The 25,086-nt window shown below is 43.7% G+C and overlaps 1 protein-coding gene and 1 pseudogene across 1 annotated transcript in view; one reads left to right on the top strand and one right to left on the bottom strand.

The window, feature by feature from the left end:
* Positions 1–25,086, bottom strand: part of PPP6R2 (protein phosphatase 6 regulatory subunit 2) — a 111,207-nt gene that overhangs the window by 13,907 nt on the left and 72,214 nt on the right. The window contains exons 20-22 of the mRNA XM_065397506.1: positions 24,121–24,283; positions 23,672–23,760; positions 15,117–15,324 (exon numbers count right to left, since the gene is read on the bottom strand). Of these exons, the coding sequence (XP_065253578.1) occupies positions 15,117–15,324; positions 23,672–23,760; positions 24,121–24,283 (460 nt within the window). The remainder of the gene's footprint in view (positions 1–15,116; positions 15,325–23,671; positions 23,761–24,120; positions 24,284–25,086) is intronic.
* On the top strand, positions 17,113–17,817 carry LOC135877887 (translin-like; annotated as a pseudogene).

Genomic DNA, 25,086 nt, shown 5'->3' with positions numbered 1-25,086 from the left:
CCCAAAATGCTGTTAGCCTTCCTGGCAACAAGGGCACACTGTTGACTCATATCCAGCTTCTCGTCTGCTGTAACGCAGCATTCCTGCAGCATGTGGCTTCCTCAACCTGATAATACAACTGTGTGTTCTGAAAGCGTTATTTCTTCCTCAGCAGTGAACAAGAATAAAAGATTAGTTCTCATTTTGCAGTTACTGTAGGTCTCATAAAAGCATCCTGTAATGAAAATGATATATTGTTAAAATGCAGCGCTAGGCTGTCCAGCTAATAAAGAAAGCAAGCTCTGTTTGGCAGCTTTACTGCGATACTTCTGTGCATAGGAAATATTTATCTTTTTATTTCCAAAATGTCTTTCCCACAGATTACTGTAAAATATTTTATTATTGCTATATCTTGTTTCTATTCCTCCCTGCCAACCAGTTCGACTATGTAAACTCAACAATTAAATCTAACCTTCATGAGGATCACTCCAATCAAACAGCCTTGCCCGCCTCATCCTTCCACTGACCTACTTATTGAGAAGCACCAAGTCTAGCAAAACAACATTAATTCCCATGGCTTCACTGGGAATTCAGACATGTCAGATGGACTCTCATTCATACTACCAGGGAGAGAATCCACAAACTACAGCACCTAACGTAGCTTCTCATGATGATGATGATGATGATGATGAGCCCGTTGATAAAATGTATCTCATTGTCAAAGACCTGTAAAGAAGTCAGTCTGAAATGGTCAATGATCCAAGGGCTTAAAGTATTTCAGGAAAATATGGATTTGATACTAAATAAAGCAACCTTAGAATCCAATTCTACCCACCTCTGAGGCTTACTATTGTGGCTCCGGGGATACACTCTAGTTATCCTCTAGTCTCTCTTTGGTAAACAATTAATAAGTATCATAGACATCAAAACATTGTAAGGACAGACTAGGAAGGATGGTGACACTACAAATGGATACACAAAACTAGTATAAACAGCATACCTAAACAACACAAGCCCCATGCTGAGCCCATAAAGAAGCCCTTTAAAGCCAAATTCTGCAACAGTCAACCAAGGATAAAACCAAAAGGGGATGCAATGGCAATCATGCTAAATTACATACTTCTCAACAGGCTGTTGAAACGATCTGCTGGCTAGTAATTAAACAAGGTCACAGAAAATAGGAGGGCTCAATGAATAGTTCCCGAATTACATGATGCCATTTTATGTTGTAAAAGCCAACAGATACACCAGCACAGAAGATCCAATCTATGATAATTAATTGCACTAAACTTCCATCTTTGATTACAAAACATCAATTTTTACAGTGAAATGTGAGACTGCAGTTTGGTCACCATGCCTTTATTTGGTTTTTTGCTTTTTAAATACCTGTAAATTGATATTTAACCAATTTCTATAGAAAAGATGGAGATATGTTACATGCCTAATTTTCCACAGCATGCTTAGCTTCTGAATAATCCATTTAATGCATTCCAGCAAACGTGCCATGCTAAGGGCATAACTAAATGCTAGCAAGACAACTGACTCTTCTGCTTATATTTTTCATGCTTTCTCGGAAAAAATGAGAAGTCCACAGGTCATGCAGGATGAAGAATCAGCAGGCACAGCAAAGAAAAATGTATCCCAAAATGGGAGAGCTCAAAACATCCACTGTGACAATATAACTCCATTCAGTCTGGGAAACTGGAGGGTTATTTTCTCTGCTGCATGTAAGTGGATGCTACACCAAATTCCTTGCTCAACAACAGCAAAAAGAAAATTGTGAGATAGCCTGGTACCAACTGTTTGGTTATACTGTACAAGTGCCATCAAAGACACATTCCTTTCTGGATCCTTCATGCAATGGAGAGAATGCCAGCTCCATGTTGGAGTTCATGCCCAAAGCAATGGGAACAACCATTTCCAGCTGTTATTTCAGAGCTATTTCAGAAGAAGGAATTTAAGGTTTTCACTGCTGCTAACAAGTATGTACGCTAAACAGTTTCACCCTAGAACTAAGCTATCATTGAACACAAAAGAAGGGACTTCCTGGTTCTACAGGAGCTCCTTAATGTATCCAAAATTTGGAATTTGTTGGCATCAGCTCCTTTTTACTTCAGACTTAAAAAAACTACTGCAGTGCTTACTTATGATACATAGCCACTGTACCTAAGGCATTTACTAACTAAGAATGAGTATTACATAGAGATCAGAAAAAACAGTTTTCATAGCTAGCAAACATCATAGTTTAGACTAAATTCCAGGCTCCGTTCTAACCCCACTTTTTTCTGTTGCTCATTAAAACAAACCTTTTGGGGATGAAATTTTCACGCTTAGCCTCAGCTCAGAGTTGATTTTTTTCTGGATGGGGAAGACGCTAAATCTAAACTGATCTGACACTTTTATGTCAGTGTAAAGAAAACAACATTAGTCCCTAACTTGAAAACATCTGATGCTATAGACTGCAAACTCGGCAACATTTTAGTTGTCACCAAGGAAAGGTAAAAAAAACAAACAAACCAACCAGCCAAGTGTGGAGAAAAATTATTTAAAAGTTATGAATTTTTTAAAATGCTAGTCCAAGCCTACACAACAAAATATCGGCCACTTTTTAGTGTGTCTCAGCTTTAAAAGGAGCCATCATTTAAGGGGAACTCAGCAGTGAAACACCTTTTCACACCCTTTAAATAACAGGGAAATACAATCCAACAGCTTATGTTGATAATAATGGTGAAGTTGAAATATTAATCACATAGAACGTGGAAATTCAAAAGTCATTTCCCACAAAAAATAGGTACCACATTGCACATACGTAAAATTCACTATTGCTGCTTTACTTGTTCAATGTCAATCTTACTACTGTTTATGCTGTTAATCATATGCCATAAATATACAAAATGTGAAACACGGCTGAGTTACCACCACTGAGGGAACCTTAACCTTCCGTTTTCCTGGCTCACATGCTTAATTCTGCACCCCTCGCAATGCATTAACATTCGTTTTTCAGATCGCATGTTCACTTTTAATATAATTTAGAGAAATTCTTTACCTGGCACTATTTCAAATATCTTAATTCTGAGTAGTGTTGGTGTCTCTCTGAACAAGGACTTCAATTTCACTGGCACTTCCTGCCAGGAAGTCTAGCCTGACAGCACAAGTTTGAGACAAAGGAAATGCAGCTCAGCCTTTGAATGCTTGAGAAAGACAGAAAACTGTCAAAGATGTGTAAAGTGGCAATATTTATTAGAAAATGGTTAAAATAAGCTCTTAAGTGGTCCAAAAATATTTTTAAATACCATTCATCCACAACTTTTAAAACTGCCTGAATCTCAGGTACATTTAATACTGGACTGCATTTTCTATGTCTAGTACTACAGTATGTCAGAATGACGGCTCCCTATGTGACTGATAACTATGTTTCATTATGTTATGTCAGTTTAAATGATTTTCTAAAGTGATTTTAACTCTTCTTTCAAATTAGACAATTATTAGGATATCACTTATTTTATACTGGAGCTTTCTTTTTATCCCTGATCTAATAAGGAAATAATTACAGCAGAGCCTTGCTAATTTGCACTAAATGACTGGGACACCCAGTGTGAATTGATGAATTATTGAAAATGAGTAAAAACGCAATTTAAAAAAAATGAAAGCTAATATAGCTCAAAATGTCTTGTGATTTGACGAATGTAATTTAGGTTTTTTTACTGATAATACGTCGTAACATACTAGTAAGTGTTTTGCTAAGTTAATTCATTGAAGTCTCAAGTACGGAGACGTCACTACAGCACTGTCCCCCTACCCTGATAGCAGAAATAACGGATTTCATTCGAATTGTGTACAGTGACAAAGGGCAGTTCACAAGGTTTCACTGTTAAGTCTCCTTGAACATAAACCGACCCTTCCCTTATAAAATTATTTAAACCTATTCCTATTTGCAGAAAGAGCTCGTGAACAGGTGAAATGGCAGAAGCTCAAGGACACAATGAGAGACATGAAACTATCCAAATACTGTAATTATTTTTAAAGGGTTCTTTAACAGGTGTGCTGCCTCTGCATATATTTTTCACACAGGACTCCACACAATTTCTAGTTAGGCATTTCAAAGTACTGCTTCTAGGCACACGTTTAACTGATAGTGGAAGAGTGAGTTTTCTAGTGTCATTTGCCAGTTCAGTAATACAGCAGCTCTGTTCCCAATCCAGCATCAAGGACTTGGAAATCAGAAGGAAGTAGCTTAATAAAAGGAGAGACTACTTGTCAGGTGGATGTTTGGAACCCTGAAAATGTCACCATTATACATACCCTCTGACTGAAGGTCTAAATATTCTGAGCAATACCCACAGCAAGATAGAAAGGCAGCAAGAGAGACAGAGATAGGCAGAAAGAAGAAAGGAGAGAAATAAAAAGAAAACAGTAAAGATTAGTGCAAAAACAGACAAAAGAATTAACTTTGCATTGCTATCCTCGGATGGTTTCCTTCCCTGTAACAATGACAAGGCAAGGGATGTTTAAAAGCTTTTCTAATCATATGCAGTAGCTGAATACTGTGCACTGGAACCTCCATGTAAAACTGTACCCAATACACACAGAAGTAGATGAATCAATACACCATAAACAACAGCCTGCTCAAAGTTGACACTTAAAATACAAATTTTAGATTATCAAATAGCAAAGTATGCCAGAAACAGGAAACTTTCTAGTTATCACCAGAGAACTCTACAAGGTCCCTTTGCACATTTTTTCCAATTAATGTAAGATGTCAAATTTACTATGGATCTTCCAGGGGGGGAAATATATCTGCTGACGATGGCTGAAACAGCCTATCACTTGTGTATGACCTTTTAAAACTGCTGCTAAGAATATGGCACACCTGAACCAAAACTGCCATGGGTAATGTTTTGCTGTGCAATGCAAGGAGATGATTAACTCAGGTGTGTTTCAACCATACCATCATGTAAAAAGCCTAAATGCAGATGCCAGATCCATCAGTGACACATCTCCAACCTGTGGATTCACAAGAGAATAAGTACCACCAGTCATGACTGCTACCTGTTTTTATTTATTTGGGGTGGAGGGAAGGTCAACAGGAAGCAGAGTCCTGGAGGTTCCCAGAATTTGGAAAAGGTATAGTGGCAGCAGACTGGAGTAGACATAGAGGGCCATGTGTAGTGCCCTTAACAGCAGGGGCTTTTAGGATACTACTAAGTCTAGTGATTACACACTCACCAGAACTATTTATTAAACATAGGTTATGTTATAGTACCCATCACTGTCGTATTGAAGTCTACCGTAGCTCTTTAACACTCTTCTCAATCTAGAAGAAGATTTTGCTCCTCCTTGGTAGCTGGTGTACTACAATGCTGCCCTGTTGTGTCATAATTCTCCTGGAGTGACCCTTGATCTTGGGTAGGAAGTGATGGCACGCATTGTAGACTACCCGTAGCTTGAGGACGTTAATGTGAAGCAACAATTCTTGATGGTCCACTTGCCCTGTGCTGTAAACTTCTGCAGGTGTTCCCAACACATACCCTGTGGGGGTCCTTCAACCAATCAAGAGTGTCAAGGACCCCGTGGGGAATGAATGCTCATTTGGACAGGCTATGTCTATTTGGTGTGTCAAAGGTTCTGAGACAGGTTTGAATGCATCGGAAGTGGAGCCTTGCAAGGGGCATCATAAATGTGCAGGCCACCATATGGCCTAAGAGTTGTAGGCAAGACCTCTCTGTGGTCCGAGGGCTCTATTGTATCATGAATATGAGGCTGGACATGGTGTCGCACCTGTCTGTGGGTAGGTATTCCCTATTGGTTACTGAGTCCAGCATGGCCCTGATTAAGTCTATATGCTGAGCGGGTATTAGGTTGGACTTCTCTGCACTGAGGTGAAGGCCCAGGGAAAGAAACAGAGCTAGAGACGACTTGGTGTGTGACCTGACTTCAAAGAAGCTGCCCTTGAGAAGCCAGCTGTCCAAGTAGGGGAAGACGACTATTCCCATCTGACAGAGGTGAGCAGCAGCTACTGAGAGCCATTTGTAAAGGCATCAAATTGGTCCCTTTGATCCTGTGGCAGATGGTCAATAAGTTGAAAGAACTTTGAGTAGATGCTGTCATCATATTTTGCCAGCAGGGCATGATAATTTTGCTACCCTAAATTGTAATGCTGCTGAGAAGTAGCTCTCTGCAGGGGCTGCCTGTTCTTCTCGTTGACCACACTGACCACCAAGGAGTTGGGGGTGGGAAGAGAACAAAAGATATTCAGAGCCCTTAGCCGGATGACGGTATTTTTTGCCAGCCGTCTTGCACGTAGGCAGAATGGTGGCAGGTGCCTGCCAGATGTTATGGGCTGGTGACAATAGTGCATCATCAATAGGTAGGGCTACAAGTATGTCATGGAGCTCACGGATTCCCTGACTTTCCACAATCTCCGTGGCATTGGGTGCCCTGCAGCAGCCCAGCCACCACCGGCAGCAGGGGAACCCCCCAGCTCCCAGTCGCTGCAGGCAGCGAGCGGGGGGATTGGGAGGGGGGGGCGCAGCCTGCTGCTGCATGCAGCAGGGAAGGGTGCTGGACCTTCCTCCCTTCCCATTTTGTAAGGGATGTTTTTAGTAAAAGTCAGGGACAGGTCACGGCTTCTGTGAATCTTTGTTCATTGCCCGTGACCTGTCCATGACTTTTACTAAAAATATCCAGGGCAAAATCATAGCCTTATCAATAGGCAGTGCTCTCTTGTCTTGTGATGTAGCATGGAGGATATCCATCAGGGAATGTCAGGATTCCTGCACCTGCTCCAGCGGGAGCTGTAAAGTCTCGACTGCCCTCTTCATCAAGTCCTGAAAAACTTTACAGTCAGCTGCGTAGGATGGCGGAAGGGGCATGACTGCTTCGTCAGGAGACGACGAGGATTTGTCGGAAGAGGGAGTTTCCTCCTTGACTCGTCACTCTTGGTGTTCCACAAAGCCTTCCCGCGGAGGTGGTGCTCCCAGAGTCCAGAGGGCTGCTCCTTTTGGCATGCCTTTCTATGGGAAGGCACCCTGCAAAACTGGTTGCTGTAGGAAGCCTAAGGCTTCCAGAATGCCCAGTGTGGCAGGGCATGTGGAAAGTGAGTAGGCCCTCAGGGGTGCTCCTGCCAAGATTGGCGGGGAGCGTGATGGCCGGCTCCCAGAGTCTCCTCCTCAGGGTACACTCAGGGGATGGAGGAGGGGAGGGAAGGGAAAGGTGGCTGAATCCTGGACAGAGATGTCCAGTTCAGAAATTGTGTAATCCCTTGTGTCCAATGGGGAAGCTAAGGGTGTTGGTACTGGCAGCTGAGTATGTACTGGGGGTCGGATAGGTACTGGCAGCTGGGTGGGAAATGGCATCCAAGTCAGTACAAGTGGCCAACTTTTTGTAGCAGGATGCGGTGGTACCAATCAGTAGGTCGGTACCGGTGGGTGCCTGAAGTACTGAGAAAGGAATCCTCTCTGTACCTCTCAGGAGAGTGGAATCTGGCTCCTCTGTCACGCAGAGGTCCCTGTGGGAAAGAAGGTGATCTGGGGCAGTACTCCTTCAGCTGACGAGGGTCAAGCAGTACTGGAGTTGGTGTGGATGAACGGGCGTGCACACTCCCACGGCCCTCAGAGGGTGCTGAAGTCAGGGTCGGTAGTTTCTTTGAGTCCCTGCATCTGGAGGGCTCTGAAGGTACAGAGAATGTGGTTGAGTGTGTCTGTTTGCTGAGAGACTTCTCTTTACGTGGGGTGGTAGATCTCTTCGGCAGTACTGAGCCTTCAGTGCCAAAAAAAGCAGGAGCCTCAGCGGTACCTGGAGCAGGATGCAAAGTCTCTTAGACCCTGATCTTTGGGGAGACCTCTCACAGTGCTTCAAGCCCCAATCAAGGGACTGGGATCGCTTCTTCTTGGAGTGTTTGGAGGCCTTTGAAGTTGTCCCCTGCTCTTTGCTCCCTGGAGCAGCAGCACAAGTCAAAGAGGCCGCGGCAGATGTACAGGGGAGAATCTACCTTGCAGGCCTCAGAGATCACCCACCAAAATGGAGCTTTAGTCTGCCTTATCTCCACTTGCAAGATCTGCTTTTAAACCTGATGCAGACCTTGCACTTAGACAGGACATGGGACTCTCCAAGGCAGCTGGAATGCCTGTTGCTGAGGGGAAATAGCTGTGGCAGGTCTGGCAGGGTTTGAAGCCTGGGGTTTGGAGCATAGTCAGACAAGGAATAAACCGCAGCTGAAGAAAGGCCCAGGCTGGGAGCCTTAGCCATGGCCAACCAAGGGGACAGGTGAGAGCACAAAGAAAATTGAAAACTTGTGGTAAGGGAGAGAACTAAAATAAAAATCCAGGTTAAAAAAAAGTAAAATAAGGGGATAAAAACAAAAAAGGTACAAATTATGCAGGTAAGTAGCGGACACCACAATATTCTGTCTCCAACCTCAGGCTGCTGAAAAGGAACTGGAGCAGTGTCGGATCTGTCCCTCCCTATATACCCGCCGTCCGGAGCACGAGGATGTGCAGGGCGCAGGCGCAGACCCACAGACACTGCTCAGGGAAAAAAATCTTTGAGAGAAGGCGTATGAGCACGCACATACAGAATGTGGAGCACCCATAGGGACATATACTTGAAGAACAAATGTTATGTATTATTATGCATGTAAGAGTAAAGATAGAGAAAAACTAATCAACCTCAAATTTATTAGAGTCCTCTCTTGATGCTAAAAAGTGCACTGCAAAGCTTTCCCTAAAAGAAATGGGATTTTGATATCCTAAATATCCTTTTGTGCATCTGTTGCACAAGCCAAGGAGGGTTAAAATTCACATGGCTGGTGCTCTAGTGAGCCACTCATACCGACCATTGAACAGATCACAGCTGTTATTCCACGAGGGACTCCTACAAGAAACACAACAACATACAATGCAGGAGGGAAACATTCTCGGAGATTATCAAAGTTCACTAATGCAAAATACTTCCAGGTCTGTTTCCTCTATTAGTATTTAAAAGCTTTTTTAATCATCATCCTAGTGAAGATGTCAGAATCATAGAAATGTAGGACTGGAAGGGACTTCAAGAGGTCATCAAGTCAACCTAGACCATCCCTGACTAGTGTTTGGTCCAACCTGATTTCAAAAACCTCCAGTGATGGGGATTCCACAACCTTCCTTTGAAGCCTATTTCAGAAGTTAACTACCCTCACAGTTAGAAAGTCTTCCCTAATATCTAACCTAAGTCTCCCTTGCTGCAGATTAAAGCTATTACTTCTTGTCCTACCTTCAGCGGACATGAAGAACAATTGATCAACATTCTCTTTATAACAGGCATTAAACACGTGTGAAAACTTATCAGGTTCCCCCTCAAGTCTTATTTTCTCAAGACTAAACATGCCAAGTTTTTTTTAACCTTTCCTCGTAGGTCAGATTTTCTAAACCTTTGATCATTTTTGTGGCTCGCCTCTGGAATCTCTCCAACTTGTACACATCCTTCCTGAAATGTGGTGCCCAGAATTGGACACGGTACTCCAGCTGAGGCCTCATCAGTGCCGAAACAGAGTGGGACAATTACCTCCTGTCTCTTACGTATGACACTCTTGTTAATACATCCTAGAATGATACTAATCTTTTTCACAACTGCACCCCATTGTTGACTCATATTCAGATTGTGATCCACTAACTCCCAGATCCTTTTCAGCAGTACTACCACCCAGCCAGTTATTTGCCATTGTTAAATGATGCATTTGATTTTTCCTTCCCAAGTGTAGTACTTTGCACTTGTTTTTACTGAATTTCATCTTGTTGTATAGTAAGATGAAATTCAGTTCATCTTCTATATGAGCTCCATCTCAGGCCAATTTTCCCTCTCTTAATTACTGAGAACCATTTCTCCATGTTTTGCAACTCCTTTGGAGGAGATTAGGAAAGACAACATTTATTGGGTGCATATGGGAAAAAACTTCAGTTTGTCTCAAGGTAATCCCTTTGGTGATTGCTGACAATCATTCATGTCTTTAAAATCTCTGGCATAGCACAGTACTGATTTACTAAATGTTAACATACACTGTGAAATTATCTGTTATGTAGCACCATGACGACAAATGAGTTTTAAACCCTAATAATAAGCATTTCTTTAGCACTTGACATCCTCTTAGGACTTTACTACACACATTAATTCATTAATCATCTGCATCCCGGAGGAATAAATATTAGCTACATTTTATGGATGGGCAAACTAAGGCAGACCCTCACACCAACATCTTCACAACTGAGCATCTAAAGTTATATACAATGTTATTACAGTCCCAGGATATTAGAGAGACAAGGTGGGTGACCAACTTCTCTTGGTGAGAAAGACAAGCGTATGAGCTTAAACAGAGCTCTTCTGCAGGTCTAGGAAATGTACTCAGAGTGTCACAGCAAAATACAAGGTGGGACAGATTGTTTAGCATAAGTTGTTCACACATATTTCAAGGGTGAAGTGGCCCGCTAACACCTCTCTAGTCATAGGGGGAAAAGGAAAAAAAAAAAAAAAAAAAAGGCAGCTAGGCAGGGGGTAAAGTTACAGATTGTTGTAATAAGCCATAAATCCAGTGGGCTTATTCAGTCCATGATTTTTAGTATCTAGTAAAGTTATGCATTTAAGCTTCCAGGCTCATCTTTTGAATGTGTTATGCAGGTTTCCTTTGAGAATGACTGAGAGGTCAGATACAGAGTGATTGCTTTGTGAGTAAAGTGTTCACCCACAGGTGAGATGGTGTTCTTGTTTTTTATCATTTTTCTGTGAGAGTTCATCTGAGAGCGCAGCGATTGGTTTCACCCATATAATTGTTTTGGGGGTATTTAGTGCACTGAGTGAAGTACACCACATCTTGTGATAGGTATATGTAGGACTATGAGTCTATGAGTCTATGAGTCTAAATTCAGTATGTGTATTAGGAACTGTGAACTGCCTGTAACGTCTGTTAGGGTGAGACACTGCTTAATTCAAATCTTAATTAGTGTGCTAAAGTTAGCGTTTAGACTGCAAATTTATTTGTATTTCTTTGATCTCTATGCCTGCTATTTATAGTCACTTAAAATCTATCTTTCTGTAGTTAATAAATCTGTTTTATGTCAACCAAAAACACACTGGTTGGAGTGCTTGGGGAATCTCAACTCAGATTACAAAGGCTGGTGCATGTCCACATTCCTTTGAAGAAGTGGCGAACTAACTAATGAGCTTGCACTGTCCAAGGGAGTCTTGAGCAGCGTAAGACGATATATTTCTGGGGTGCAAGGCTGGGCTTTGGGGGGGATTAGCTGGTGCCTCTCTCTGTATGATTCATGAGTAACTCAAGGAGCATTCATGCAATTTAGCTGGTGTGGGGCTACACATGCGGATGGCTGAGTGATCGCAGCGCCTCTAGGGGTTTGCTGCTCATCACTGGCATAGCACAGAGAGGCTGGAGAGTTAAGGAAGCACAGTGGTGCAACAGTTCCAGGTTGAGCCCCTAATATCGGGATATCTGGTCAACCCAGGTGCTGCTCTGAGATGGTGTGTCCTGGCCTGTGAGGAGCTTGCTTCTGATAATTACCTTCTGGTTGTCTGAAAGCCAGAAGAGGGGGTTCTCATCAAACATGGGTTATAGATGTTTGATGCTACCCTATATGGGTTCCAGTGTGGGGTAGTAGGTGTTAACTAGAGGTGTGTGGTCAGAGGCAGTTTATTTCTGTATTGAAGCAGGTTCTCCCAGGGTATTTGGGTGGCCCGTTCCATGATGCGATCTACTTCTCTGGTGGAGAGTCCTTGTTAGGCGAAGGTGGTTTTAAGTGTGTTACGGGATATATCCCGGACTTTTTCCTCAGAGCATATTCTGTGTTATCCGAGTGCCTGGCTACAGTTAACAAATTTCTTGCTGCATTTGGGGTGGTTACAGGATCTTGGAAGGTAGGTGTGGTGATCCATGGGTTTCTTGTATATAGTTAAGTATCAGAGGGGTAGCCGTGTTAGTCTGAATCTGTAAAAAGCAACAGAGGGTCCTGTGGCACCTTTAAGACTAACAGAAGTATTGGGAGCATAAGCTTTCGTGGGTAAGAACCTCACTTCTTCTGTTAGTCTTAAAGGTGCCACAGGACCCTCTGTTGCTTTGTATATAGTTGTCTGTAAGGTTCCATTGTTGGAGCTGATCAAGGTGTCCAGGAAGTTGAGCTACCGTGGAAGTGTTCTAGTGAGAGTTTAATGGATGGGTGGGCGGTCATAGAAGACGCGGTGGGAATCTATGAGGGAGTGTAGGTCGTCCGTCCAGAGGATGAAAATATAATTGACGTATCTCAGGTATATCATTGGTTTCATGGTGCATTTGCCCAGAAATAATTCTTCAAGGTGGCCCACAAAGAGGTTGGCATATTGGGGACCCATCCTAGTACCAATGGCTGTTCCCATAGTTTCAATGAAGTGTTTGTTGTTGAATATAAAAGCGTTATGGGTGAGGATGAAATGGATGAGTTTGGCAATATGTTTGGGGTGGATATCTGAGGATTGTCCATTATCTTGTAAATATCTGAGGCAGACTGCAATGCCATCCATTGTGAGGGAGGTTAGTGTACAGGGAAGTGACATCCATGGTTTTCCGAGATTCGCAGTTTCTGGAGGAAGTCAGCTGTAACCCTGGAGGAAGCTGGTCCTTTGTGTGGTGAGTGGTGTGAGGATGGTTTTGGAGTCCCGATATTCCTTCAGTAAGAGTGCCCTGGCATTTTTTCCTCTCCCCCACCCCCATGACTGGAGTGATGTTAACAGGCCACTTCACCTTGAAAGGTCCCTTGAAATGCGTGTGAACTGATTATGCTAAACAATCTGTTTCACTTTGTATTTAGCTGTGCCACTAGGGCAGAAGAAGAAGAAGAGCTCTGTGTGGCTCGAAAGCTTGTCGCTCTCACCAACAAAAGTTGATTCAATAAAAGATATTCCCTCACCAACCTCATCTAAAGTTAGGCACCTAAATTCATATTTATGGACTTAAGAGGCCTGATTTTCAGAGATAATGGCAGCCCCAACTTCCCCTTATGACAATGGGAGCCAAAGGATCTTAGCACTTCTGAAAAATCAGCTCACTTTTAATTAGTGCCTAAATATATATTTAGATGGTTTCAGCAGCCATTTGTTTTAATTTCTGGTTGAGATTATGGCTGTGTTAAGATATCACACTTTTATAGTGGAGACTGTGGTTATCGGAGTATTTGCTTGCATTGCAAAAGCAGAATTAGTTTAAACACAATCCTGCAAAACAAAGCAGGTTCTGGAAACCTTGTTGTTTTGGTTTTTAAGTTACAACTGTACTTACCTGAGAGAGATCCTTATTACTAAAATTACAATGCTTAGACTTAGCAGTGTCATGGGCAATGACGTATCTAGCTAATCAAAATAAGAATACCCTTTTCCCAATCTGCTGTGAAGCTAATGTAAAAGTCACGCAAAATGCCAAACAGGATTTAAACTGCTGTTGTGTTAAACTGAACCAAGACAGACAGCTAAATTTAGAGCACAACTCCGGCTGTAAATGCCATAGGTTCAGAGATGAAAAAACAAATTTGGAAGACAGTGCTGGCCACCACTCTATGTTCCAAATGTTTTATTTTGTTAAAATTCAAGGATCAATGGACACGAGAAAAGGAGCCAAGTGTATTATGAACAGCAGAGAGGGCTACTAGCCCAGATGCCCGAGTCAGCAACATTGACCATCTTTAATTTCTTCAGCCTGATCTCTGAAAGCACAATCTGCTGGGCCGTCATCTCTGTGCATGCAAATTTGTCCCATTTATCCAAGTAGCTCTCCTGAACCAAATTGCTCGTCAGCAATGAAATTTTATGCATCAGATTTTTATTTCAAGTCTGCAGCAGAAAAGGCAGCCTGGACTGACACAGAAATTCAAAAATTTTCAGATTATAAAAAACTCAACGCAGATTGGATTAACCAAAATCTGTCACTGGTTTATTTTCTCCAGCAATTTCTCTTTGTTTTACAGCCATGTTACTTCAGCACACCATTTTATGAGCCATCTTTCCTTATTCCCAGAAAGTGTTCACTGGAGTAATAAGGTGTGCCAGGTATCTCAAACTGACCATCCCCAAAAGGCAATGAATCGTTATATTATATACACTGGGTGAATAACTGCTCCTAGCAAGCTTTCCAAAATATTGCGTCCCCAGTTAATTGGCTCATACCCTACAAGCACGTGGGAGGAGAACAGGAAAGAAAAAAAATGGATCTTGTGTAAAATTTCAGAAAGTACCAAGTTGCCCATTTTCAAAAGTGATTTGGGCACTTTGGAGCCTAAGTCACTTATCAAAATTTTACCCCCCCCCCCCCCCCCCCATGCTTGGTCTATTCCCCTTTTAAGAACTGTGAACTTGTGAAATGTACCCTCTCACCTGAGGTGTCTTATGGTAAAACCTTATGGAGGGTGTGTATTTCAGGGCTCTTACAAAGATGCTGTCCATAAGTTACCATAAACCTTGGGACTTGTAATGTCTAATTCTGGGGGTCTGTGCTTCTTACAATTTAGGAGTGAATTTCCAAAAAAATGAGGAAATACCAATAACTTGAGCCATTTCAACCCCGCACCCCCAGCAGTTCTGTGGGCTGCCGATCTCAATGCTGATCCGTGACACCATGTGTTATTCATGACACGAAGCCTCACGTGGCTCTGCTTGCGGAGCTCACTCTTGGCTTGCATCCCCCACTACTATTCCACTCCTACATCGCAAGTGAGCCGATAGTGCCAATTACGTGGTAGTTTTGCAATATGATTCGGTGGCTAGGAAGACCCACATTTTCACTTGTGAACTGAGACAGCATTTGTGTAACAGTAATAAATACTTTAATTTATCAGCACCCAGCACTCCGCAAGGCTGTAGAGCACCTTAACAAAACCGCCTACAGTCAACATTCAGAACCCAGGTCTCAGAAAATAAAAAGCTGCTGCATTAATCCTTCGTGCCATGATGTTCCCAGGCATGAACATTCTTATCTTGTTTTCATGAACAGGCCCTGCATCCCATGAGTGATTTACACTTGATTTTAAACCAGAGGTGAGTTGCCCATTGTCTTATGCCATATTTGGATTCAGATTACACCTTACAAACCCTAGTTACATATCTACCCCATCCCCAGCTGATTTCTTTCGCACCTGGTGAACACAGCCTTCTCGTTCTTAGCATCCATGGTGAGTTTGATGGTTTCCTGGCCCGAGCCTGTACTGATGGTTTCTGTGACGATATCAGCTTTATCCTCCTCTTCCTCACTGTCTGAGCCTCCAGATGAGCTGCTGTCTGAAGCCACCAGAGGTGCCTTCCTTGCCACACAGACATTCCAAACACAGGGTGAGGCAGCGCTGACTGCAAAGAAAGAGTAAATAATTCACATGAAAAAAATGAACAGAAACACAGGACGAACTGCTAAAACTCTCAAATATATCCCAAATACTTTCAGTAAAACAGAATGGTTACTTAACCTACGGCAGCTGTGGTTCTTTGAAACGTTCTCAGTATGGATCCCACCATAGGCAGGTATGTGCCTCACATATGTGAGGTGGCTTTTTTTTAATTATAGTATCCATCGGGGCTGCACACGGACCCTGTGCTTCCTTGTGCCCCTGTGCAAGGACATAAAGGCTGGAGCAGCCACAACCCTCCTTCGGGTCCCTCACAATTCAAAGCCCGTGTAGCTGAGGTCTCCCAAAGCAGGGATGGAAGACGAGTTGTGGGATCCACACTGACATCAGCATCTCAAAGAAACACAGTTTCTGTAAAGTAAGTAACCGTTCTCTCTTCTTCAAGTATGCATCTCTGTGGAACTCTCTTTGGTGACTGGCAAGCGGTATCCCCTAGGAATGGTGGCAATGAGGAGTTACAGCTGCACCAGTGATGCAGAGATTGTAGTACTGCTCTCTCGAACATGGCATCTGCTCTAGCAACTAAGTCCAATGCATTATGCTTGACAAAAGTCAATGGGCACATATGTGAAGCAAGCAGAAGATGTTATTGGAGCTCTGGTGGAATAAACCTGATGTTCAGTGGGAGAGGTACACCAGCTAGCTACACTGTGTTAAGCATTTTGATACCCTCTGTGAGGAGGTAACTTGACCATTAGAATATCCAGCTGCCACTCTAGACACATAGGGAGATAGTGTGAATGATTTGATCCTGTCAATGTAACAAAGCATAGTCCTGGATACATCTAGTGTGTGATTTCCTTCTTCCATGTGCCAAGTGTGGTTCTGGGAAGAAGACGGGCAGGATGATTGACAGGTTTAGATGAAATTCTGAGCCCACCCTAGGAATGAACTTGGGGTGCAGCTGCAGCACCACCATGACGCTATGGAATGTGGTACTGAGAGTGGGGGGAAGGGTTCGGCCACAAGTGTCTGAAGCTCAGTCGCTCTCCTGGCCAGAGTAACAGAGACTGCGTTCAGAGCGAGGTGATGCAGGGCACAGGCTGACAGAGGTTCAAATGGAGGCTCCATGAGTCACAGGACTAGACTGGGGTCTCAGGAGAGGTAGGTTCTCTGACTTTCGGCAAATGCATAATGACCCTTTGAGAAACTCTGATATCATGGGGTGAGAGAAGAGCAACCCTGACCATACAGGCAAACTGAAATCACCACAAGGTGGGCTTTAATAGAGCTAACCGCCAGTCTGGAGTGCAATAAGTAGCTGATGATATGTAGTATCGAGGGGGCTGGACAGGGTCCAGACTATGTTGGGCAGCCCATTCTGAAAAACCTTTTTCATTGATGTGAATTTGTGTTCTTCTGGTACATGCTTTACTGCTCTATATTACGATTTCCTGGACCTGTAGGAAGCAGACTCTGTCCATTGTACTCAACCAGCCAGCAGCCATGACATCAGGTGCAGTGACTTCAGGTCTGGATGGAGTATCTGACCATGATGTTATGAGAACAGGTCTGGACAGGGTGGGAGCTGAATGAAAGGCCAGATACATATTTGCAGCAGGCCATCAGCCGAAACAGTCTTGGCCAATACGAAGCCACAAGAACAGTTGGAAGGTCCCTGAGCAGCGGTTGTGGTCCCGGCTGAGAGCGGGAGAGGTGGGTCGGAGGCAGCACTGGGAGCGTCCTAGCCCCTGGGTGGCGGCTCCCCGCGTGCCCGGCCTGGCAGTGCACCATGTCGGTCAGTGATATTTTCATCACCTTGCAGGGGGTCCTCACCGCCAACCAGGACATCTGAGAGGAAATCAGGAAAGTGGTTCAGACCCTGGAACAGATGGCTTGGGAGATCTTAACGCTGCTGCAGGGGGTTCACCAGGGAGCTGGATTTCAGGACATACCAAAGAAGTGTCAGAAGGCTCGAGAACACTTTGGTACAGTCAAAACACAGCTAGCATCTCTGAAAACCAAGTTTCCAGCTGATCAGTACTACAGATTTCACGAACACTGGAGGTTTGTGCTACAGCGCTTGGTGTTTCTGGCAGCATTTGTTGTCTACTTGGAGACAGAAACATTAGTGACTCGAGAAGCGGTTACAGAAATACTTGGAATTGAGGCTGATCGAGAGAGAGGTTTTCACCTGGACATTGAAGACTACCTCTCTGGGATTCTGACTCTCGCCAGTGAGTAGTCTAGATTGGCAGTGAACAGTGTCACCGCAGGTGACTATTCTCGTCCTCTTCGCATCTCCACCTTCATTAACTAGCTGGATTCTGGCTTCCGTCTCCTCAATCTGAAAAATGACTCCTTGAGGAAGCGCTACGATGGCTTGAAGTACAATGTCAAGAAAACTGAGGAAGTGGTTTATGACTTGTCAATCCGAGGACTCAATAAGGAGGCAGCGAGTGATGCTGGGGGAGAGAAACAGAAGCTGCTGTTCTAGCAGCATCATGGATTACCTCAGATGGTTGCCAGTGAGAGAGGTGTGTTAGCAAAGCCCTCCCGCCGTAGTTTAGAAGAACCACAAGCTGAAAAGTGCTCTCTATTTTCTCTTGATTTTGGAAGCCTCCCTGGGACTCAGGGAAGTCAGTGGAAAGGCATATGAGAATACTTGGGACTACTGCAGAAAGAAGGTGTCCCGTAACAACCTCAGATTCATGCTCACTTTGGAACAAAATTTCTGGCACTTGGCATTGATGACAACAGCAAACATGTCAATCACTGGGTTTTCCCAACACAGGAACATCGCTGCTATGATGGATTTCCACAGATCAATTGTTTTCTCAGAAAATCAACCATGTTGTTATTGACACCCAGCAGGTGAAGTGTGAGACAGTTCTCGAGGCACCCAGAGCCGCGAGTTACCTTGTTATCCCCCTGCCTCTAGCATGAGAGTGTCTTTCTTGTGGTAGCAGGGTGTCAGCACCCTGACACCACCAGGCTTTCAGCCATTCAAGTACTCTTCTCCGGGCTTATGCCAGCCCTAATTTCGCCTTAAGGTCAGAAGGGACCATTATGATCGTCTAGTCTGACCTCCTGCACAACGCAGGCCACAGCATCTCACCCACCCACTCCTGTAACAAACCCCTGACCTATGTCTGAGCTATTAAAGTCCTCAACTTGTGGTTTAAAGACTTCAAGGTGCAGAGAATCCTCCAGCAAGTGACCTGTGCCCCACGCTGCAGAAGGCGGCAAAAAACCCCCAGGGCCTCTGCCTATCTGCCCTGGAGGAAAATTCCTTCCCGACTCCAAATATGGTGATCAGCTAAACCCTGAGCGTGTGGGCAAGACTCACCAGCCAGACACCCAGGAAAGAATTCTCTGTAGTAACTCAGATATGTCTTTTGTCTCCACTGCTCCCCTTGGAAGGCTATTCCAGAACTTCACTCCTCGGATGGTTAGAAACCTTAGTCTAATTTCAAGTCTAACCTTCCTGATGGCCAGTTTATATCCATTTGTTCTTGTGTCCACATTGGTACGGAGCTTAAATAATTCCTCTCCCTCCCTGGTATTTATCCCTCTGATATATTTATAGAGAGCAATCATATCTCCCCTCAGCCTTCTTTTGGTTAGGCTAAACAAGCTCTTTGAGTCTCCTTTCATAAGACAGGTTTTCCATTCCTCGGATCATCCTAGTAGCCCTTCTCTGTACCTGTTCCAGTTTGAATTCATCCTTCTTAAACATGGAAGACCAGAACTGCACACAATATTCCAGATGAGGTCTCACCAGTGCCTTGTATAACGGTACTAACACCACCTTATCTCTACTGGAAATATGAGTATATGCTCTCGGACCAGAACTGACCAGGACTCCTCAAACTCTATCATCTGTGATGGGATAAGAAATTATTTTTTGGAGTTCCCTAGCAGGCTTATGTGCTGCTACCACCACTAGGCATTTGGCAAGACTCTCTACACCGACAGTCCAAACTGCAGAGAAGACCAAGAACCCTAGGTTTGGGCAGGCATAAAAGTATTCAAAACCTTCTGGTGGCACCTGATCCCTTTTCTCTGCACACCTAGAGGTGGGAAGAAGAATAGCTGAGGTCTGCCAGAGCCTTTTGGCTGGTTGTAGTATACCTTCATTACTAGGGAGAGTAATTCTGGTCGGTGTCATCACGATGACACCCAGGATACCAAAGAGCTTATGAGACTTCCTGTAGAAACAGTCTTATGTCCAAGATCTCCGCAGTTCAGGGCAGGAGGCCCTGGAAGGCTTTAAAGTCATCTAATGCTGGCGTAGGTGCTGGTGTTACTGCCTCATCCAGCAATGAGGAGGATTCCTTGCTGGGACATGGGGATTGTTGTTGTCCCTCTATCGTCTCCTGTTCCTGTGGTGGCCTAGCCAGAAAAGCCGTTGGGAAACATGATCATCTTTTTCTAGACGTGCAGGAAGGAGAGCTGCTGCTCCTCCGCACGTGGAAGGACAGCCCCCAGTAAGACTAATATGGCCAAAGTGGCCTATTGTATGGGTACTGACCAAATTGGGGCTGGCTGGCTCAGCGCCACTCCCATGCCAGTTGGGGCAGCGCTCTGAATGGGAGCTCTTTAATACCCTCCTTATGGCCATTTTCCAATGATGGGGAGAGGAATCTCTGCTCAGTGCTGGAGAAAAGGAACGTGTTAGCAATGGTAAGGAGGAATCTCTCTCTTAATTGAAGGGCACTGCTAAGGGATGGCATGCTGCCAGCCACCTCTTTGGTATGAGGAACGTCTCCAGGGGTGATATGGACACCTGAAGTCCTTGCTCAACTCCATCATGGGGATCAGTACTGGCATCCAGGCCAGGCCTCCTGCTCTGCCCATCTGCTTAGGGGCTTTGCTTTTGGAGTGGTGTCCTATGTATTCCCTCCAGAAGCCTCCCTCGGCCTTGAAGCTGTGCTTATGCTCGAACCAGCTATGCAATCCAGTGTCCTGTTTTGAGCAGGCACAGGTGCCAGCTTTTCTACCTGAGTTGGGGCAGTCAATAGAGGAGCCGGAGTTGTAAGCACCAGAACTACTGGTGCAGAGGTGCTCGGCACCACAGCTGTCGACACTGAGGTCTTACACACTGGAGATTTCACTGATGAGGAGGTGGTCAGCATCAGATGCGCTGACTCTGCTGGTGTCTTTTCACTCTCTTTCCACCGCCCTATCTCGGAACGTGAAGAGTGTTCGATAGGGTCCAATACTGGTTTATCCAATCTCACTCTGGTTGTAACCATTTACCTCTAGGACCAAAGTGACCTGCACAGATTGCTCAAATAGATGCCACTCAGCCATATGTCCCTGGACTTGTGGGTCCTGGCAGAAAAGGACTCACACAAAAAGCACTTATCCAGGATGTGGCAGTCTCCTAGTTAGAAACGGTATCAGCTCTGTCCATCCTTGATGGAGATCAGTCCATGGCAGGAAGGTAGGGTTTGAACCCTGAGAGCTTGGACTTCACCGTGAGACATGGAGCTTGGCACAAAGTGCCTTGTCCCACTGTACACGGAAGTTGTCTATCCATTTTTTTTTTTTTTTTGAAGGAACATCTTTCGGAGAAAAGGGGGTGTGAAGACAGAATTTTTCACTAACTGGGTGGAAATAACTGAACAGAGTAGCAGTCAGGCACTTGCTGGGTTCTGTTTCATTGCCACAGGTGGTAAGAGGGAACTAAGGGAGGGTTGCAGCCACTCGACCCTTTATGCCCTCTCATGGGAACATGAGGAGCATAGGGTGCGTGCATGGCCCTGACCAACACTGCTATTCAAAAGAATCCAGTCTCATGCACATGTACACGCACTTGTGCTCCACACTGACCCATACTCAGAAAAGAGACCTGTCATGGGAGGATTACAAAGATTGTGCTTCCACACAGCTAGAAGCATGGATGGGAATAAGCTGCACTGGGAATCTACCCTGATTTTCATAGGTACCTTTAATAAGCTTAATGTGCTGAACTGTGACACGATTGGGGCAAATGTGTGTTTCTACTATTGATCCTTAAAACCCTGTTTTGATCTAAGATGGGTGAAAATGCAACCAGGAGTTTCTTAATTTGATGTTCTGGCATTTATTAATGTCTTGAGGTTTGTTTGTTTGATATCAGTAAGATCAGTTTGAGGACTTGAAAACCAAAGCACCAGAGGGGATTTTCTAGGTCAACAGGAGAATCAAGCTCTAAACTAGCACTGAGTGAAGCACAAAAAATTCAGAGGTTTAAATGCTTATTCTGTAAAGGGAAATCGTGTCTTACTAATTTATTAGAGTTCTTTGAAGGGGTCAACAAACATGTGGACAAGGGGGATCCGGTGGACATAGCGTACTTAGATTTCCAGAAAGCCTTTGACAAGGTCCCTCACCAAAGGCTCTTACGTAAATTAAGCTGTCATGGGATAAAAGGGAAGGTCCTTTCATGGATTGAGAACTGGTTAAAGGACAGGGAACAAAGGGTAGGAATTAATGGTAAATTCTCAGAATGGAGAGGGGTAACTAGTGGTGTTCCCCAAGGGTCAGTCCTAGGACCAATCCTATTCAATTTATTCATAAATGATCTGGAGAAAGGGGTAAACAGTGAGGTGGCAAAGTTTGCAGATGATACTAAACTACTCAAGATAGTTAAGACCAAAGCAGATTGTGAAGAACTTCAAAAAGATCTCACAAAACTAAGTGATTGGGCAGCAAAATGGCAAATGAAATTTAATGTGGATAAATGTAAAGTAATGCACATTGGAAAAAATAACCCCAACTATACATACAACATGATGGGGGCTAATTTAGCTACAACGAGTCAGGAAAAAGATCTTGGCGTCATCGTGGATAGTTCTCTAAAGATGTCCACGCAGTGTGCAGAGGCGGTCAAAAAAGCAAACAGGATGTTAGGAATCATTAAAAAGGGGATAGAGAATAAGACTGAGAATTTTTAATTGCCCTTATATAAATCCATGGTACGCCCACATCTCGAATACTGTGTACAGATGTGGTCTCCTCACCTCAAAAAAGTTATTCTAGCACTAGAAAAGGTTCAGAAAAGAGCAACTAAAATGATTAAGGGTTTAGAGAGGGTCCCATATGAGGAAAGATTAAAGAGGCTAGGACTCTTCAGTTTGGAAAAGAGAAGACTAAGGGGGGACATGATAGAGGTATATAAAATCATGAGTGATGTGGAGAAAGTGGATAAGGAAAAGTTATTTACTTATTCCCATAATACAAGAACTAGGGGTCACCAAATGAAATTAATAGGCAGCAGGTTTAAAACAAATAAAAGGAAGTTCTTCTTCACGCAGCACACAGTCAACTTGTGGAACTCCTTACCTGAGGAGGTTGTGAAGGCTAGGACTATAACAATGTTTAAAAGGGGACTGGATAAATTCATGGTGGCTAAGTCCATAAATGGCTATTAGCCAGGATGGGTAAGAATGGTGTCCCTAGCCTCTGTTCGTCAGAGGATGGAGATGGATGGCAGGAGAGAGATCACTTGATCATTGCCTGTTAGGTTCACTCCCTCTGGGGCACCTGGCATTGGCCACTGTCGGTAGACAGATACTGGGCTAGATGGACCTTTGGTCTGACCCAGTACGGCCTTTCTTATGTTCTTATTCCCCCTGCCTTTTTTTGGGTCAAGAAATTAGACTGAAAAATCTCACTAGATATCCAGTACTTTCTGGCTGTGGCTCATCAGAAATACAACAGGGATAGCTTCTCTTGCTGGGTTTTGGCATTTCTACTTCTGGTATCAGATAAAAATCATGCAACACAAAGGAGTGTGAATTTATTTTCAAAAAGTTAAACCAAAATTTCAAAGCCTTTCAGCTTCAGTTCTCGGAGAAGCTCCAGATTGGTTCTCTAATCTAACCTCAAAGACACCAATATTAGTGCTTTAGTCTCTTCTGTCACTACTTTCATCGGCTCCCTTCTATTGGAATCCAGATTCCAAAGATCACTTTTTGTGGTATTACAATGTTTAGTAACTGATTTTATAAAGGAACACTTGGAAAGAAATAGGAAGGAATTTGCTGCTACAGCACAGTGCTTACAAGGTGTAAATGTGGGGCCTCCGCAATTTAACCATAATCCTATAAACATACAAGTTACTACTTCATTACTGATGAGAGTGTAACCAATGCAAAGTAGCAGCATTTCTTACTGTTTCGTTAGGGGGCTGAACCCACATTTAGGAGCTCTAATATGTCTGAGTGGATCTATCAAGTAACATCTGTGAGGAAGCACTGGACAGGAACTTTGCCCCACAAACCTGGGATGTTAGGCAATACTCAAAATGGTTACAGATGCAAATGAACCCCTTTACATTTCATAATATTATTGCCACTTACAGTTCTTGTCCTGACCCTGCTTGGGGTTTCCCTCTGAGTCACTGCTTTCTGTATCCACAGGAGAACTACATCTGGGACCTGATTCTGAGCTAGAAAAGAAAAGACCCGAGAATGAACCACAGCTGCTCCGGTCCTGATATAGGCTACTTAGAAATAACTCCTAAAAAAGAAGTTATTACAAGCAACCCTAATAACTTACAGTATAGTCAGAGCCTTGCAACAGTGATAATATATACAGTATCATTATAGTATGAGATATGGATACCACTGATTTCAATCAGTGCCAACACAGAGGTGAGAGTATTGATCCAGAATCCACACAGACAATATTTAGAGAAAAGAAAAGAAAGATTACAGCACAGACCCCTAGCCAGTTATTCCATACAATCACACGCCAAACATTCTTTCAGAATTTGTGGAGAAGTTACTGGTATTTATACTTCATTTACCAACAAAAAGGTTGAAAGTCTGTAAATTTTGCCCATCCTTTCTCCTCAGGAGTGGCTGTCTCTGGTGCTGCTGAATCCCATACACTTGATCCAACATCCATGGCCACACAGGGTGCCGGGGGTTTTGAATTCACAGACTCAAACACAGCTGTCCACCCAGATCCTGAAGGTACAAAGATAAACAGGAGTTTCTTTTGTACAACCTTACACCTTCACAAAAAAAGTCAAAGTGGAGGGGGGGGGGGGGGGGGAATTCCCAGAGGTAAAAAACAAAAATTGTGCAATGGGAATCCTTATGGGACTCTATAGGAGGACTGTAGGTGAATCTCATGTTGTTGAAAGAAATCAGGCCATTTACCGTTTTATCTGAAAATTGGTTTCTCTGACAAATATTGTAACCTCCACAATAGGGGAGCACTTATTAAGAAATTTATTTATACAATTCTGTAACTGCAATGCACTAGCTGCAGGCAAGATCTGGCCAAGTTTCTATCCATCTGGTACTTATATGGCCCTCATCACCATACTATCTGAATGTGTCAATCATTAATGGAATTCATCCTCTCAATGTCCCTATGAGGTAGGGAAGTGCTATTATCCCCATTTTTACAGGGGGGAACTGATGTACAGGGTAGATTATCCAAGGTGTCACAGGTGGTCAAATAACAGAGCCAGGGATTAAATCCAAATATCCTGAGTCCCAGTCCACTGCCTTATCTATTAGAACATCCTTCTAGCTCCTCAGTTTCAGACACACAGTTCTAACAGTGATTTGCTTCCTGACCTGCAATGCAGTACCTCTCTTAATACAATGTGTATTGTGCCAAACCAATCAGCTGTTCAGGAACATGCATAAATTAGGAGGTGATTCACCAAACCTATATTCACTCATGAATTGTACCAATATCTGAACTTAGTTTCTAGACAAAGACAATTGCACCAATTACGTGGTCCACAGAAAGTGCC

The sequence above is a fragment of the Emys orbicularis genome, chromosome 1, assembly GCF_028017835.1.
Source record: "Emys orbicularis isolate rEmyOrb1 chromosome 1, rEmyOrb1.hap1, whole genome shotgun sequence".
Taxonomy (NCBI): domain Eukaryota; kingdom Metazoa; phylum Chordata; order Testudines; family Emydidae; genus Emys; species Emys orbicularis.
Note: the sequence above shows the minus strand (reverse complement) of the source record. Positions and strands in the feature narration are given on the sequence as shown.